Raw genomic sequence first — 16,012 nt, forward strand, 5'->3', positions numbered from 1 at the left:
GACACCTCTCGGGGGGGGGGGGGGGGGGGGGGGGGGGGCACACTGGTGGTTTAGCCTACTGGTGGCCACAGGAGACGACCTCGACTGTGTTGAGTGACAACCCGGGGACCTGTGGGAGGACCGAGTCTCTCTGCTGGCCCCACGTCAGAGCAGAGTCTGTACTATTTGACTGCTGTGAAAGTCGCACACTGAATAAAAGAGAAATGCTCAAAGAAGCGGTTTGCTCCTTTTCAGGGCAAAATTGCAAGAGAGAAAACAACACGCCGAAAACGTTTACATTCTCTGGATTCAGTAGAAGAGCAGAGGATTTTCTGTAAAACAAAACAAGAGGTTTTCATTTTTAAGACCTCGTGCTTGCTGTGTGAATATTTGCCGCGTTGCTTCTATTTAGCCAAACAATAAGTTTATTGTCACATACAGAACTTCCTGTCATAACCTCACTCTGGAAGGGATCAGTAGGAGCACACTCCGTCCACATGGCAGTAGAAGATGAAGGTGTTTTCACTCAGGATCCATAATCTACATATTCAGATATCTTTAAAAAAAAAAAAAAATCAACTGTGCTGCATTTTACTATCGAAATGTCTTTTGTACAGTATTTCTGGTGACTTCAAAATTGTGTAGGTATCTAAATATGCAAAATATGGACCAACAACTGGCTTGGGTGATCGCAAATCTGTCGAGACTAAAGTGAATATTTTGGAGTGCAATTGTTGAAAAGTTGGATTGTCCTTCGATCATATTTTTGTCAGTGATTTTTAGAAATGTTTGCCTTGTGCTGAAAGGTACCATGGTCACCTGCTGTAGCTCTGAAATTCTATGTGATATGTACAGTATTTAATGATTTAAATTAAGCTCATATTTTATACACGGTTGTTGTTTTTTTTGGGGGGGGGGCTTTGTTTAATTTTGTACTTTGCGCTCATGACTGCTGTTTGTGAAGGAAGTATGACATGGATCACTTTGTACCCATCCCAGCAGCTCATACGTGATCACGGAGGTTGAGCCTTTACAGTCTGACACTCGTCTGTCCTATTCGCTCACTTTGTATGACAGAGCGAGAGACTTTATTTTATACGGCAACGCTTCAGCAGTGTTTTTAGTCCTCCTTTCATACTCGATTAAAAACACGCCTCACTAGCTCCCGGTGGAGCTTGCACATATTATTGTACAATAGGAATAAATGTGATGTCGCCTGTAGGCACTTTGCATCAGGGCTACATCCACTTTTACAACAACTACCAGTACTAAGTGATGAGCTGAGAGGATGTACAAGTGTCACTTAAAGGAACATATTGTTTATTTTGTCAGCTGACGAATAGGGGATGTCTCTTTGCATATATGTCCTCGCAGACATTTTAAGAGATATTAGCACTTTTGTTTTAAGACCTGCCTTTTCTTTTCATCTTTGCAGTAAAATACGATGTTTAACAAGATGCCACCGGTGCAGATACTTTCTGTACTTTAGCACATTTTTATTAGGTAAAGGTTTCGTCACGGTCACCTGGCAAATGTATATTATACGATCCAAGCTACATCGCTCATGGGGTAGTAAACGATTGCTTTGCCGGTCGTTTTCTTTTTTTACATTTAAGTAGCTTCTGCATAATTAAAAGAAATACACAAAGAATTAATTTCTTCTTTGCGGTGGAACAATTTGTCTCCGGCTTTTCGCATCTTTCTTGCCCTTTAGCCGATGATGTGCAGCCTCGGTTGTGTTCTCTGAATAAGAGCGAAGTAAATTTGTAATTTCTATAACCAGTCATCACCTCATTGTATTGATGAAAATGGCATTTCCATGTTGCAGTTTCCGTTATGTGAAGTCTACTGCTCCGTTTTCTCGTCTATTACTGATCAACGGCTCTAAATTCGGTAATTGTTTCGGGCCTTAATTAATAGATCTTTTTGGTCGTGTAAAAGCGACAACTTTGTACCCCTGTGGAGGGCCTTTTCGAAATATGTTACATGTACATTTTTTTTTGTGGTGTCTTAAAAATGTGAAGTGTATCCATATTATTTATAAATGCCTTTGTTCTGTTGTACATTGTTAATACCTTCATAAAATGTGCTTTTATGGCTTTTTTTGGACAAAAATATACTTTTCATGTCATTCAGACATACGTCTCTTGTTTATTTTTGGAACAAAAACACTTGCGTTGAAAATAATTTATTTTGAAAGTATTTATTGTTATGTGACACATTACATATAATTAATAACACATGAGAACTAAAGCGTTTGAATGTAAAACTCCCTTTTCCTCGAAGAGGTTCATTGTGCAAAGCAAGTAGAAATCCAAACTTAAACATTTACAAATATTTCAAAATATTCTGATGTTTTTATAATCAGCTAAACTCTGATTATCTCACACTTCAAGGTGGAAATGCATATGAACTATACATCTTTGTAAAGACACGTCTGAGGCATGCAGATTGGCACAAGTGTTAGAAAAGAAAAAGCTATAGATATGAAATCAAAGTCGGGTCCGACATCCGTCGTCTCTGGTCACAAATCCAACGCTTCGGCCACCTTTCTCTCCTCAGGAATACCATTTACCTACAATGGATACGAAAACAACATTAAACCTCATTGGCGAGTACTCGCATTGAAGAATTGATAAGCCGTCGGTCCTTTTTGGCAGAAGAGATGAGCAGAAATAACCAACAAAAACCTCATGAATCAGCATGACTTATCTGCAGCACCTACCTCCAGCCGTCGAAACGTTGACATGACATAACTATCTCCTTTGTTAGCAGTGAACAGAGAGAGCAGCAGGTTAGTGCTGGAACAGTCATGCAGCTGAACACCACGCACACAGGAGGGCGGTCACACGCCAACTCCGCTCGACGAGAAGTAAAGCTCTCGTGGAGCCGGAACAAAAAGATTTGCTCCCAATAATCTGTGTCCAATAGAATGACGTCTGCATGCTTGTGTCTTTACAGCGATGTAGATCAGGTCAGCAACAATAACTATGACTCCAAAATGTGTTATTGTCTGTATCGAGTCATCTTATTCAACGTGGCTGTCAGAACACCCCCGTCATATCTACTCATAGCTTAAACATCGAGCATCTATATTTATATATCTATATTCATGAAACACACCGTGACACGTTCAGACTACTACAGAAATGTTGAAGGGAGGACCAACCTGATGGTCGCTGCTGTGGTATCGTAATCTGGTTTTGCAGATTCCTGAAATTAACGACAATGATATTCTGGTAAACAGACATTCACATACATTACAAGAGCCTTTCGTATCATGTGTTGTACTTATATTAGCAGCATTTATCTAAGTTTTCAAGCCCATTCGGAAAAATCACGGGACAGCTTGAACCTCTTAAGCTGTCGCTTTATTTGTTTTCTAAAGGACTGGCTGGCTTGCTGCAGCTTTAGCTGTAAACATGGAAACAAGCTGAGACAATAATGGTATTTCTTTTGCTTACATTTCCCCTCTATAATGACGCCTATAAGCCATACACCTGCCTGCCTGCTCATGAGCATGTGTGCATTTCCCTCCACTTCGACCAAATACTCTCTGAACTCACGTCTGCGTCTGCATGAGGGGCATGCTGGTGGTCTCATAGTTGTCCGGGTGGATGGGCGGCACCACCTCGCCGCTGACTGGGTTGAAGACGGGCAGGGTGGAGAGGGGCCAGGAGATCTCCCGGTTCTTAGACATGCTCCGCAGCTCCTTGCTGGACTTCTGGATGGAGCCGTGGTGAACCAGCTGGATGCTGGAGAGGGGAGAGGCAGTGAAGAGGACATGTACTGTAGCCCGTGTTGTCATGGTCGGTGGTGTTACTTTGTCTCAGCTACGGTGAGCGCTGCACTCAATTCATGCATGCACAACAGCAATGTGACCTCAAGCCTTACCTATCGCTTTGACTGCCTTACTTCGTCTGACTTAGGGTGTGAGATAAGTTCTTAGACTTCAAGATGTGTGTGTGTTTAAACAAGTTGTTACTGCTGCAGCATTAATAACCTACATCTGGCCATTGAGTTTTTTGGAGCAGCCCATTGGATGAACGGATGTCAACACACAGATGAGGACATTAATGGTTATGAGAAAGCCGTCAATGACAACATAGAAGACAAAACTGCAAACCAAAGAGAGGGGGGAGAGGAGGGAGGGGGGGGGGGACAGACCCCAAAATAAAGAAAAACACAGGAGAGGTAAAACACTTACTCTGGTGTTTGCATGTTTCTTTTTTCCCTAGAAACAAAACAAAATGGATGAATTAAATACTAATATTAATAGTCAAAGAGACATCTACACACAAGTGAATGGATTGTTGGGTAAAGACAAGAGTGGAGATGGTGATGGGGGGGGGGGGGGGTGGAACATTGAGCGAATGAGGGGGCACGTCTCTCCCAGCCTGTAAATGATGGAGAATGATGGATGCCATGGCTATGCTTCTAAACATCAAGATGTACGTGACGGAATTATGAAAAGCTGTGACAGATGTTCATGAGGAATAGAAATGGACCCGTACAACTAGATGGTGATGACAAGCTGCAATTCCACTCCAGATTGTTATCTAAATATCCTGCACTACCCATCCTGTCTCCCATTCGGAGCTCATATTACTTAAGTAACAGTTTCTCTACTTTCCTCAAATGTTTTTTTTTGGGGGGGGGGGGGGTGTCTGGTGCAATATTTGCATAAAAAGTACAAGACCAAGCACACTTACACCCCTTCCCGTCGGCAGCACATAGTGTAGCCGAGGATGAAGAAGAGGACTAGTGCCACGGCGGAGGGAACAGCCAGTGTGATTAGGAAATCTGAAAAGTAGTTCCGGCCCATCAGAGTCTCAGAGGGGGGGTTGTATTCTCCAAATTCAGGCAGGATCCCGGTTCCCGGGTCGGGACGGGTAATGTACACCGGGACCACTTTTTTGATGTCAACCTGAAGACATAAGTCGTAGTTAATTGACGCCGTTAAGTGAAAAACATTGCTGAAAAGCAACCTGTTGCCGACAGCAACGTTCAATTCAGGCAACTCTGTTCAATCCAACCCTCACCAGAGAGATCTTGCACCAATCGATGTCGAACTGAGCTCTGAACTTCTTGTCACAGCTGATGGCGGGCTCCATTTCCTGACTGCAGCGCAGCTGGTTATGTGGGCTCTCCACCTCCCGCAGGCACGACGAGAAGGGAACATCAGCGCCAACCATCACGTACACTCTGGGGAGAGGAGGAGGAGGCAGTGGAACACAAGGCATGAGAGAGGAGCGGAGAAGATGGAGCCTCATTTTACACGTTTACGCTGTTATAGTCAAAGCGTTTTTCTCCTCCACTGACCGTTCTGCACACTTTCATCTTCCAGAACGTCAGCGTGGATCTTTGATGCGCAACTTATGGCCGTTCACGTGGGCTATTCCCCTCTGAACTAGAACAACTGACAGTAACTGTCAGCGCTGACGGCCAAGTGAACTCATCTAATTCACAGCGAACTGTGGATCCCCGGGGCCCCACCAATCAAATAAAATGTCAGCGTGATGCGAGTGGGCTGAAAATATAAGCAATTTGTTTGATTGATTGGGCGAAGATGGAGAGAATCTTTCAGGCGGTTAAACCTCATGCTTATTGTGTGTGAGTTATGAAGAGGAATTATATCCAAATCATTCAAAAAAAGTCTGATTTAGCTGTAACTGGATCATCTTTACTCATGAAAAGCACCCCGTGTATTTACAACCGTTGCAATACAGGTCCAGTCAAACCTTCCTCACCCTTCCTTGAGGTTGTTGATGGGCAGAGGCACACGGCCGCCACGGTCCAGCGCCGAGGTGATGTTTATGGCGTTGAGGCGCTCCGGCTGCCATATGTTCTTCACCGCTCCCAGGAAGTCACCCAGCACCTCGCTGGCCAGCATCTCCTCCACGTTCATGTTCTTGATGTAGAACTCCGCCTGGTAGGGCAGAGGGAACTCTGTGCAGAGGGATGAAGAAGAGAAAAGAGGGAAAGAAGACGACGTGAGGGGCAGCTACAGTGGTGTCCTGCTGACGAAGACATCATTGATGCTTTACTACTTTGCTGCAGGGTTGTTGTTCGCTGCGCTCTCTTATGACTTGGTTTCCCTTTTTGGGGCACAGATGGCAGATGACATCATGCAAAAGGTAGAGTGATGTCACGTCAGCGCGGCGAACATCTGCCGAGCGTGCCGCAAATTCAGTTCACATTGAACTGCGTGCACCGTGACTCGTCAACAAGCCTTGTTGTGCAAACATACAAGATGCACAGATGTGAGGTCACTGAGATGCAAAGGAACGGATGCTTCCTGCAGATGTGCCGTAATAATTGATAACTCTAACTCACTGTACTAACACAGGACTGTGTTTACACAACCACAGCATATCATACTGATTTATAACGGCCAACCTGTGACACATCTTTCAGTCCATCTAAGGTATTTATACTATATAAATATATATATATATGTATATAATATAAATGTCCTCAACACTGGGTCCTCAGCAACTCGATACTTGTCTTTATGGAACACATGGTTAGATCTACAGACAATATGTTCTTGTTGACACAAGTAATCAAAGGCAGCGTCTCCTCCCTCGGGATGTAATCAGGGAAGTTGCACATTCTGATGTGTGTTTGCTCCTCCGCTGGCACTTCTTACCGTCTGTGCCCATGATGTTTATGACCAAGTTGTGCCGTGCCGTCTCGAAAGTGCGTCTGTTATAGGCAGTAATCTGGAACACACAGCGGTGAAGGTTTAAGCCCAGATCAGTGCGGCTTATGTGGCAGCAGTTTTTTTTGACAAGGCTGAGCTAGATACACCACGCGTGTGCCCAACTGAGACACCGTAAAAGAGGGTGTGTCGCTGCGAACGCTAAGCCTTCTGGGAAAATAATTTCTACAGTAGCTTTAACAAAATAAAACAGAATGGAATTCAACTCTGAAGACTAACATTGGACTAGGCTTCGACTAAATGCATACAAATCAGCTGCGTTAAGTAAAATAAATTGAAATGTGTTCCTGCTTTTGGTGAAGATTACAAATGTGATACACGAATGCCTTCCTCTTCCTTCCCTTCATGTTGAAAGTGGTCCAGCCACCCACCTCTATGACGGAGGGCTTGCCAACATATCGTGCGGTGGGGGAGCCGTAGAGCACGCCGTCGCTGCGCTGGCTCCTCTGGATGTAGCGCAGCCAGCCTGGCCTGTCGGGGTAGCCCATGAGGTTGGTGTTGAAAGTGATCGGGTCACTGCTGGCATCACCTGCGGACAGAGACCTTCAATGAGGGGTGACCCAATGATCTGTTGTGGTCCAGCACCAATTCAGTGAATGTGCATTTAGAGCCATCAGCTGAATCGTGGATTCACAACGACTGCACCAATGTCGTAACCGTACAAATGTTTGACAAATGCCAACACTTTTAATCAGTGCAGAATGTTTAAATGTCACGGTGCTCTACCTGATTTGGGGTAAGGAGGGAACTCTCCTTTGAAGTGCTCTCTCTCCAGAACATGGACGAACAGCACTCCTGCAGATGGGTAGACGTTACGGTCTGCGTGGGATCGTGACAAGATAGTGACCACTGAAACACAGATTTTTAGAAAAAAAAAAAAGGGCGAAATTATCTCCTGAAAGCAGAACGTTTTCAACTTTATTATCAACGACCTGCCAGCAGCACTAATTACAAAAGAAGAGAAGGCGTTAATAAAGCAAACATTTGTTACAAGCACCTGCTAACCTACTTCACGCTTTGCAAAGCAATACCTCCCACAATAATAGATTTTACTGCTTTTCTTGCGTTGCTTCTGCATTCTTTTTGACATGAGGATGCAGAGCAGAAACAGCCAAGCATGAAGGCGTAAACTCTAATTTATGAAAACCACTATTTTGCACGTGACAAGAGCAAGCTGCTGAAGCAAGACAATTCATTTTAGGGCCAAGGAGCCGCAGTACTCTGAGTGAAATCAGCCGTAATGAGACTGAGCAGAGTTGTTTCCAGGCCCTCCTCCCACTCGGCCTCCATTATGCTCTTTGTTTGGACCATTTCAAACACAAACATTTCGTCTGTATTTGTGAAGGGCATCGCTGAGAAAATGGCTGCCTGTTAACAAAAGTTGACATAATGTAAGGCTGGAGGTGATTAGCAAAGCCCTCGCCTTCTCTTTGCATCTTTTCCTTTCACTATTTCCTCTTCTCTTGCCCACTTGTCTTAATCCACCCTCTCTCTCTCTCTCTCTCTCTCTCTCTCTCTCTCTCTCTCCTCTCAGTGGGTGGGCACTCAGTTTTTAATCACCATGAGAGTGAACAAGGAGGCAGAGAAGAAGGAGGGAGATGAGAAATAGCGAGAGAGTTTGAACTGCTTTCGCCTGCAGACTCATAACTCGAGACGCATTAAGCAGCTAGGCGTGCGAAAGCTGTGCGTGTCTGTGTGTGTGTCTTCCCTCTAGCAAAATGTCGCCGATTTCCCCCGTTGTTTATCACCTGCCTTATCCACCCATTAGCATCCATCAAACCTACACAACCATCTTCAGTATCCTAACATACAGCGGGTCTCTCCTGCTGTGCTGTGATCCCTCTCTTTGAACCGAAGCTGATTTCCAAGGAGAGTCTCCGCTGAACAGAGTAATAAAGCAGGATTTACATTCTAATCCGTGTCCATGAAGGAGGAAGTCAGTCAGTATGTGATCTTTGGCTGTTAAGCGTTATCTATTACTCGGGTGCACGGGCTCCCACGGGCTCCGTCACAGCTAGATGCAGTCAATAGCATTTAGCGGCCGCTGATTGTGGTGTTACTTAAACCTGAGGTTATTATATCCACCACATCTCCTTCTAAGAGCAGATCAAAGGGACGAATCCACGCCGTAGCTCCTCTCACCTTCCGTACCTGCACCCGTGACGTGAGGACCTGGGTTATTCAGAGGCTGAGAATAAAAACCTCATTCAGGTTCAGCACACCAGCGGCGCCCTCGGTGATGACTTTGAGTCGATCTGCAAATCCCACTCTGAATGCGCTCGCTCCTTTTCTATGACCTGCCCCCGTTGGGCCTCATCAGTTCTTTCACCACGCAAAGCACCACGGTCAAGTACTGGCTGTCCTGTTCTGCTCAGAGACCAACTGGTTGTGGTATAAACATGTGTGTGATGACAAACAAAGGAGCCCAGATGGCCTGGTGTCACTTAGCGGTCTGAGGAATAGGAAATGACCTATGGGATTTGAAATGTGTTTTGACCTATAAACATAAAAGCTTTTGATTCAACAACGAGCGTTTAGGCCTAACACACGCTCCTGGCGGCCTTATGTGTGAATGCAGTCACTTCCACTCAGACAGCAGCCAGTGTGAGTAAAGATCACTAACTAAGCTACGCCGAGGCTCTGCTAATAGCATCAGATCTGCTTATTTGCGGCGCGCTGACTTTCTGCCAGAGCGTCTCGAGATGATGGACTGCAGCGCTCCTACAGTACATAATACATCACCAATTAAAGTTAATGCTCGACCGTCCACTGAAGACTCACCTGTCGGCTCCCGCTGCAGGACAAAGACAGACAAGTGCACGCTGACACACGCAACAAGCTACACGTACTGACGCACACATTTGTCCGTGGATCACTGGCACGCCGTAGAGGTGGAACACGCTCATGCCTAACCAGATTTTATGCTTCTCTGGGTTGACCCTGGACTGGCTGAAGTCTCAGGAGCGATGCCTTAAAATGCCATTGGCAAAGGCAGAGAGAATAAACCACCCTTGTCCCTCTAATGGCTGCAGCTAAAAGAGGCCTGTAGCTAGCCGAGGCAGAAGCAAGGGAGGGCTCTCCTTTAGTTCTGTCGAGTCAGCTTTCTATGTGCGTTTTGTGCGGGTCAGGAGGACGCATGTGCTTCTTTGGTGTTCAGCGGGGGAAGCACCGGCTACAAGGATTGCTACTGTTTGGACTGCAGCTTTGGTGTTCCACCACGGATGAGTTTGAGCCTCGTCGTTCTGAACGCAGACATGGAAGTGAAAGTAGTCGGTGTCACAACAAGCAGAGGGCTGTAGTTAAGGACAAGGAAGAGCCGGCGCAGTCTTCTTGTGCTCTATTAAGGTAAGTAAATCTCTCATTGGTCCACAGCGATTGTTGTGACGTTCTGTCATCCACAGTGTTGACTCAGTACCATAAAGTACCAGCTTCATGTTAAACAGAAGATATCCATTTTGTTAATCATTTAGGATAAATTCTACTTCTAGTCAGGACAAGGTTACGGCACAATTTAAATTTGGGAAACTGCTGTTACGGCGAATGTAAGTGGGCCAAGTCTGTGGGACGGCAGACAAGTGAAAACAATGACGGCAGTATTAATGTGGAACCAGTTTGTGTCACTGTGTTATGACGAGGGGCGGGGGGGGGGGGGGGGGGGGTCAACACATGAAGTGCACCACTGCTCACACACCCACTCACCGTCTCTGTCCTGGGCTGTTCTCTGCCTCGAGCCCATGGATCGCTCCACACGGGCATTTCTCTCATGACAAGCGGTGTGTTTGACATCACAGGCATGCACAATGTAAACTATTGGGTCAATGAATAAAAGCATGAATGGAACAAGCGTGTTTTTAATGCAGCCTAGTACATCAGCTGTGCTACAAAGTCTTCTTTCATGAATGTTTTCATATTCAAGTTCATCCGAGGTCAGACGTTTAAGTCTGAGTTAATAACTTCATGAAAAAGCAGTGGCAGACAGAAAAGTTACGTTACGCCTGAATGAACTCGTGTTTTCTGGGAGTGTGTTATGTAGAAACTGAGAGCGTCTCAAATGTGAGGATTTGATGTTTTTCTTTATGGCAGTAAACTTAATATATTTTGGTTTTGGACTGTCAAATAAAACAAGACATGGATATCTTTTCTTGGGCTGTGGGAAATTATAATGGGCATTTATTACAATTTGTTTCTGACATTTTATAGACCAAACAAATAATGGATTAATACAGAAAATAATAACTAATATCTATAATATGATTAGAGTAATTGTTTATTTAGACTTGCTAAAACATCTTTATTTCTAAAGTGACAGTAGGCTGATGTTTTAATTGTTACAATGACGAACTTACATCACAACTCTATTATAACCTTTATGATGGTAGGAGTTAGTTTTATCACTGTGTACCTAATAAACTGGCAACTGAAGGTACATATTGCCTACAGACAACGTTGCCAGTGACACACAGCAGTAACACATGGAGCACTGTAATATTATCATCTCATGTAATTAACCTGAGCTACTAAACAAGCATCAGCTGCTTAATTAGGCATTCACAACACACCTGCAGGTCTGCATACAAACACAGGCCTGTGCAAGAGGAACTATGCTGTTTTCTCAAAGGTAAGCTGAATGAACGACTAAGAAACGTAACAACGCAACGTATAACGGTGTTATATGCATCGTTGTAGATGTAGCAAACAGTACAAAACACGCTGAATGTGTCACGTTAGGAGCTCCACACGTATAACGGTATAGATGACTATTGTTAGCCGTGTTTCCATGTCTCCTCCTCAGCCTCTTTGGGGGGGAGTGAGCACAGTAGCTACACAGTAGCATGCTAACTAGCTAGCTAACTAGCACGGATAACCTCACCCGCATCAAAGGCAAAGCTCCCGGATCTTTAACCCGTTTTAATGGATACGTACCCGTACCGAGCCACACCGACACAGCTGCAGCGGACATGGTGCACATCATCCTCGCGAATCTCGCATTAAAAAAGAGGATGTTTTATTCTAATCGCCACTGGGTTTGACAGCCATAGTAATAAGCATCCTGCAGCATTCCTTCCTTCCTCCGCCTCCTTCCTTCACTGGAAAGCCGCACGACTTCTCATTGGCTGAACATCTGGATGGAAAAAGATGGTTGTCTGGTATAAAAACATAGGGCAGAAACACGGTGTGACTCAGAAGAGGAGCGTTATGCCTACAGAACATGTTTCTGTGGGATAGGGGTATAGAGTTAAACAGTGATTTTTTTATTTCTATATCAAATACAACTGCTGCTTTTCTGATGACCTCTCTATTTCTGATCTAGGATAACATGTCACTGTCACATTGTAATTCTCTGAAAGCATCTTTTCATCTTTTGCTCAATTCATACATTTAGGCATCTTTGATTACCTTTCAGTCTATCAGCTTGATGATTTATGCCTCCGAAATGTGGATCATGTGTAAAGTAAAGACAGACTCAGCATCTGACTCTCACACGCGCATGGCCCGACACAAGCTGTCCCCTCACCAGATCATGACCTCCTAAAAGCCCAGCTGTTAGAGGACAGAGACATGTTTGAGAAGTCTACTCCAATCTGTCCGGACCCCCTGTGGAGACAGACAGATGGTCATATTTTGGCCCCTTTGGCTCTGAGTCAGGCCTGCTAAAGGGCTGTGGGACCCTTAATTAAACTCTGCATGCTCCCTTGATGTTGACTACCACTAAGAGAGCACTTTGATCCTGCAGAAAAGGGATCCTAATTCTGGCTAACGCGCTGACAGCGGTCGCTGCGTGGCTCTTGTTTGATGAAGGCGTATTTGAAACTGGATTCATGGCTTCCTCATGTGAGGAAGCCATGAATCCATCCTCTGAGCTCTGCAGTGCGAGGCTGTTCTGTTCTCTCACCCTCCCCTTTTTATCCCCTTAAGATTATATTTTTAGGTTGCTTAGCAACATCTTCACATCGCCAATGATTGGACTGCGTGTCACTATATCTCAATGCATTGCGCTGACATTCGTGGTAATGAAGACTTGGAAAACACAGCCTTCCCTCTTGGCTTAAGAGGGAAGACATAGCGGCCAAATGTGTCTGATATCTGATGTGACACATGTGGACTGCTATGGATTGATATCAGTCCAATTCTGTTTCAGTGTAGTCTGCAGAAAGTTTCTATAATTGCACTGTTATTGTGTGTTATACATGGATTTGAGCAGTGAGACAAAATGCAACGTTCCCCACTCTCCTCAGAAGTCAGGGCTGATGCTAAATGGGGACAAACTGTAGCTCATGGGGGTCTGTGTTTCCAGTAGTGCAGCAGAAACAACACACCTCACGGCAAAGACACTCTTTCATCTCATCTTTTATGTTCAAGATGCTGTTCTGGTGCATGTACAGTATTAAAAAGACAACAACTATGCTGCTGTGAGTGAGTTCAGTACTGAAATAGTTATAATGTAATTCACATATTTTGGCAGATTATATGACTGCACACATTTATAAATGAGATTTACCTCATGACATTTGAGAGAGTGACAAATAAACTCGGGAATATAGGCATTTGTGCAGAATATTACATTTGAACTCATTGTGATTATCCTTTAAATTAAAATGTCATTTTTAAAATAAAGACTGTAATGTGTGCTTACAAAGTATGTACGTAAGCAACAATGCCATAGGCCGTATTGCCGTTTGTTAAGATAATCACACATTCGTACGTTGACAAAGCTTCTATTCAAGTGATTTATCACATGAATTCAGTCCCGTGCTTTAGGCCGTTGCTGTTGGCTCCCGTGTGACCCAGCCAGCTGCAATTGTTACCCTCTTATCCTCTTTATTGTAAGACTGTTAAAACATTAATGCAGACACTGTAATTGGGGAGAGAGACTGCGAACTATAGCATTTTTGAGACGCATTTAGTGTGTGTGTGTGTGTGTGTGTGTGTGTGTGTGAGTTGGTCTTCAGTGGCCAACTTTGATATTCAGGGTCTTTCTTTTCATTACACGAGGCTAAAATAAGTCTCCTTCAAACATGTCTCACCCTCCAGACTGAATTAATGCTCAGTTGCATTTATGCATAGATTGATGAGACAGAGGAAGGAGCACATGTTGTGAATCAGTTATCCTCATTTCTCTCAGCAGACTGACCTTTAATGAGTAACTGAGCAGTGAAATCAAACTTCACCTCATTTATTTCTGTCTCTACCTCCGCATCAACTCCTTTAGGCCCCCTGGTGGTCCCCACACCACGCTTTGAGACACCTTCATTTGAACAACCCACGGCACGCGCCGGATTGGTCCTTGACTCCATCGTCCCCACCCAAACCCCATCGATGGACAATAAGCAACGCGTGAAGTTACAGTCCCTGTGTGCTGGTATTCAATGCCAGACTGCAGCTCACTGAAACCCCCACCGCGCAGCAGATGATCGGACCAAACCATTGCCGCAGTTCAAGGTTTCAGCACCTGTCACACATGAGGCTTCACATTTGCAAATCACCGGCTACCATTGCAGCTTAGCGCGCTTACTCTTCGACACTACCGACGCGTATCGGACCTGCCCCTGCAAACGCGGCCACAGTTGCAGCTCTCAGAGAGACGAGCAGCCAAATTGCACCGACTCCCCTACAGCGCGACCGGCAGCATCGCCCACTGCCTGCAATGGCGTTGAAGCGGCTCCAGTGTGTCCAAACGCTTCTGTAGTGGCGATCCCGTCCCCGGACAATTTACGAGCGTGCGGGTGCGGGTGCGGGTGTGGGGGCGGGGGCGGGGTGGGGGGGATAGAAATGTTTTTTTTACGCAATATTTTGCAACGAGAGCGTCTGTGTTTTCCTGAGCCTTCTGGATTTCAGTTGCTTTGCATCACGCGTCAAAAAACGAAGCCGGAGCCATGAATGTAAGTCCGACTCTTTTGTTTTTGTAACATTGAAGCAGCGTCGCTGTTGTTTGTGGTTAACAGTTAACTTAGTCTTTTTTTTTTTCAGTGATCATAAAGGAAGGTCCGTCATTTATATTCCTGCCGATGCATACACCTGCACAGCAGGAACTCATGTCGGTAAATAGATGTTTTATCAGCGTCAGGAGGGGGGAAACCTGAGCTGTCATGTTGTGTGCGGCGGCGGCTCTGGCTGTTTATCTGATCCCACTGACACGATGTTAAAGCCTCGTTTTCATCTGTAACCTCTAACTTTATGTGTCTCTGTGCGATATGTCCTCCGGGGCAGCATAGGATGTTGGTCAAGTTCAAACGGATGTTTTCTTTGCTCAAGGATTTCACATCGGTGTTGTCGTGGACCAGCAAGAGTCCAGCATGGTGAATCATGAATATTGAACCAGGGCATTTGGGTTTCAACCGCTGCTGCTGCTGCGTCCAATTCAGCGCAACAGAGATTAATGGATTCCCTATGTCCCAGATGAACGTTTGTGTGCGTGTGTCATATTTCATCTTCCTCTTTGTGGAATGCATTTCCAAACAGCATTAAACAATAATGGCTGTAGGTTTGGAACATTAAACCAGACTAGCCTGCTGCTCCGCTCTCACGCAGCACTGTGGGTAAAATGCAAGTCTTTCAGTTCCTGAAGTATTTTTCTCTTTTGAATTATATCAACACATTTTTGGTGCATTCAACAGCATTTTCTCTGTGCAGCAAAGGTTGCAAATGTCATGCAATGCTTTGTTTAGGGCTGGCATTTAGTGAGAACCAGCATAATGTCAGTGATGGTTTAGAGAGCTGCAGGATGTGACAGCGCACAAGGGTCACAGCCCACTGTATAAAACAGAGCGAGTGGGAGGGAGAAAAGAGAAGAAGAAAACATTAAAAATAATATCCCCTGCAGTACCAGTTTAAACATAAAGAGCTCAAACACCCATGTGTAAGTACTGATTTGAGAAGGTAAACGGTGCAGCAGTGCTGAAAAAACAAGATAATCAGAGTGCAATAGGCTCTCATATCTAGTCCTCTTGTGCTCAGAACTTTGATATATCCCATGCTTCTGAATAGTGGTATTGATGGAAGGTAGAAATGATCTCTTTTCAAGCTTTGTAATCATAATTTAGATTAGTAAGAGCCACTTTCAGTCGATGTGATGTTATTGTGTGCATGTTTAAATAGTTATCTCTCTTGAGCTCACTCAATCATACCAAATGTTTCTATCTTTATAACACCTCTTTTTGTCTCTGCAGGTATGAATGGGCCTAAAGGAACTATAACAACGGGTGGATCTGATAAGGCAGCGTTGCGGTAGGTCAAACTAGACTCCTCACTTCTACATTCTAATGAGGCCACGGCGATGCTGACATCCCCTCTGAATCTTAAGAAATCATC

At 44.7% G+C, this 16,012-nt stretch overlaps 1 protein-coding gene across 3 annotated transcripts; it reads right to left on the reverse strand.

Moving 5' to 3' along the window:
- Nucleotides 1-2,172: 2,172 nt before the first annotated feature.
- On the reverse strand, nt 2,173-11,772 carry sgce (sarcoglycan, epsilon). 3 transcript variants are annotated; one of them, XM_079287653.1, is made up of 11 exons: nt 11,627-11,772; nt 7,430-7,552; nt 7,075-7,232; nt 6,632-6,704; nt 5,730-5,928; nt 5,022-5,184; nt 4,692-4,906; nt 4,187-4,213; nt 3,546-3,734; nt 3,149-3,192; nt 2,173-2,554 (listed from the first exon to the last, which is right to left on the reverse strand). In XM_079287653.1, exons 1-11 carry the CDS (start codon nt 11,673-11,675, stop codon nt 2,538-2,540), a joined length of 1,257 nt encoding a protein of 418 aa, XP_079143779.1. In that variant the 5' UTR covers nt 11,676-11,772; the 3' UTR covers nt 2,173-2,537. The 3 variants fall into 3 exon arrangements, with proteins under 3 accessions (XP_079143779.1, XP_079143780.1, XP_079143781.1); XM_079287654.1 differs by lacking the exon at nt 11,627-11,772 and adding an exon at nt 10,403-10,490; XM_079287655.1 differs by lacking the exon at nt 4,187-4,213.
- Nucleotides 11,773-16,012: the final 4,240 nt, after the last annotated feature.

Source organism: Melanostigma gelatinosum (assembly GCF_949748355.1).
Source record: "Melanostigma gelatinosum genome assembly, chromosome: 17".
Lineage (NCBI taxonomy): Eukaryota > Metazoa > Chordata > Actinopteri > Perciformes > Zoarcidae > Melanostigma > Melanostigma gelatinosum.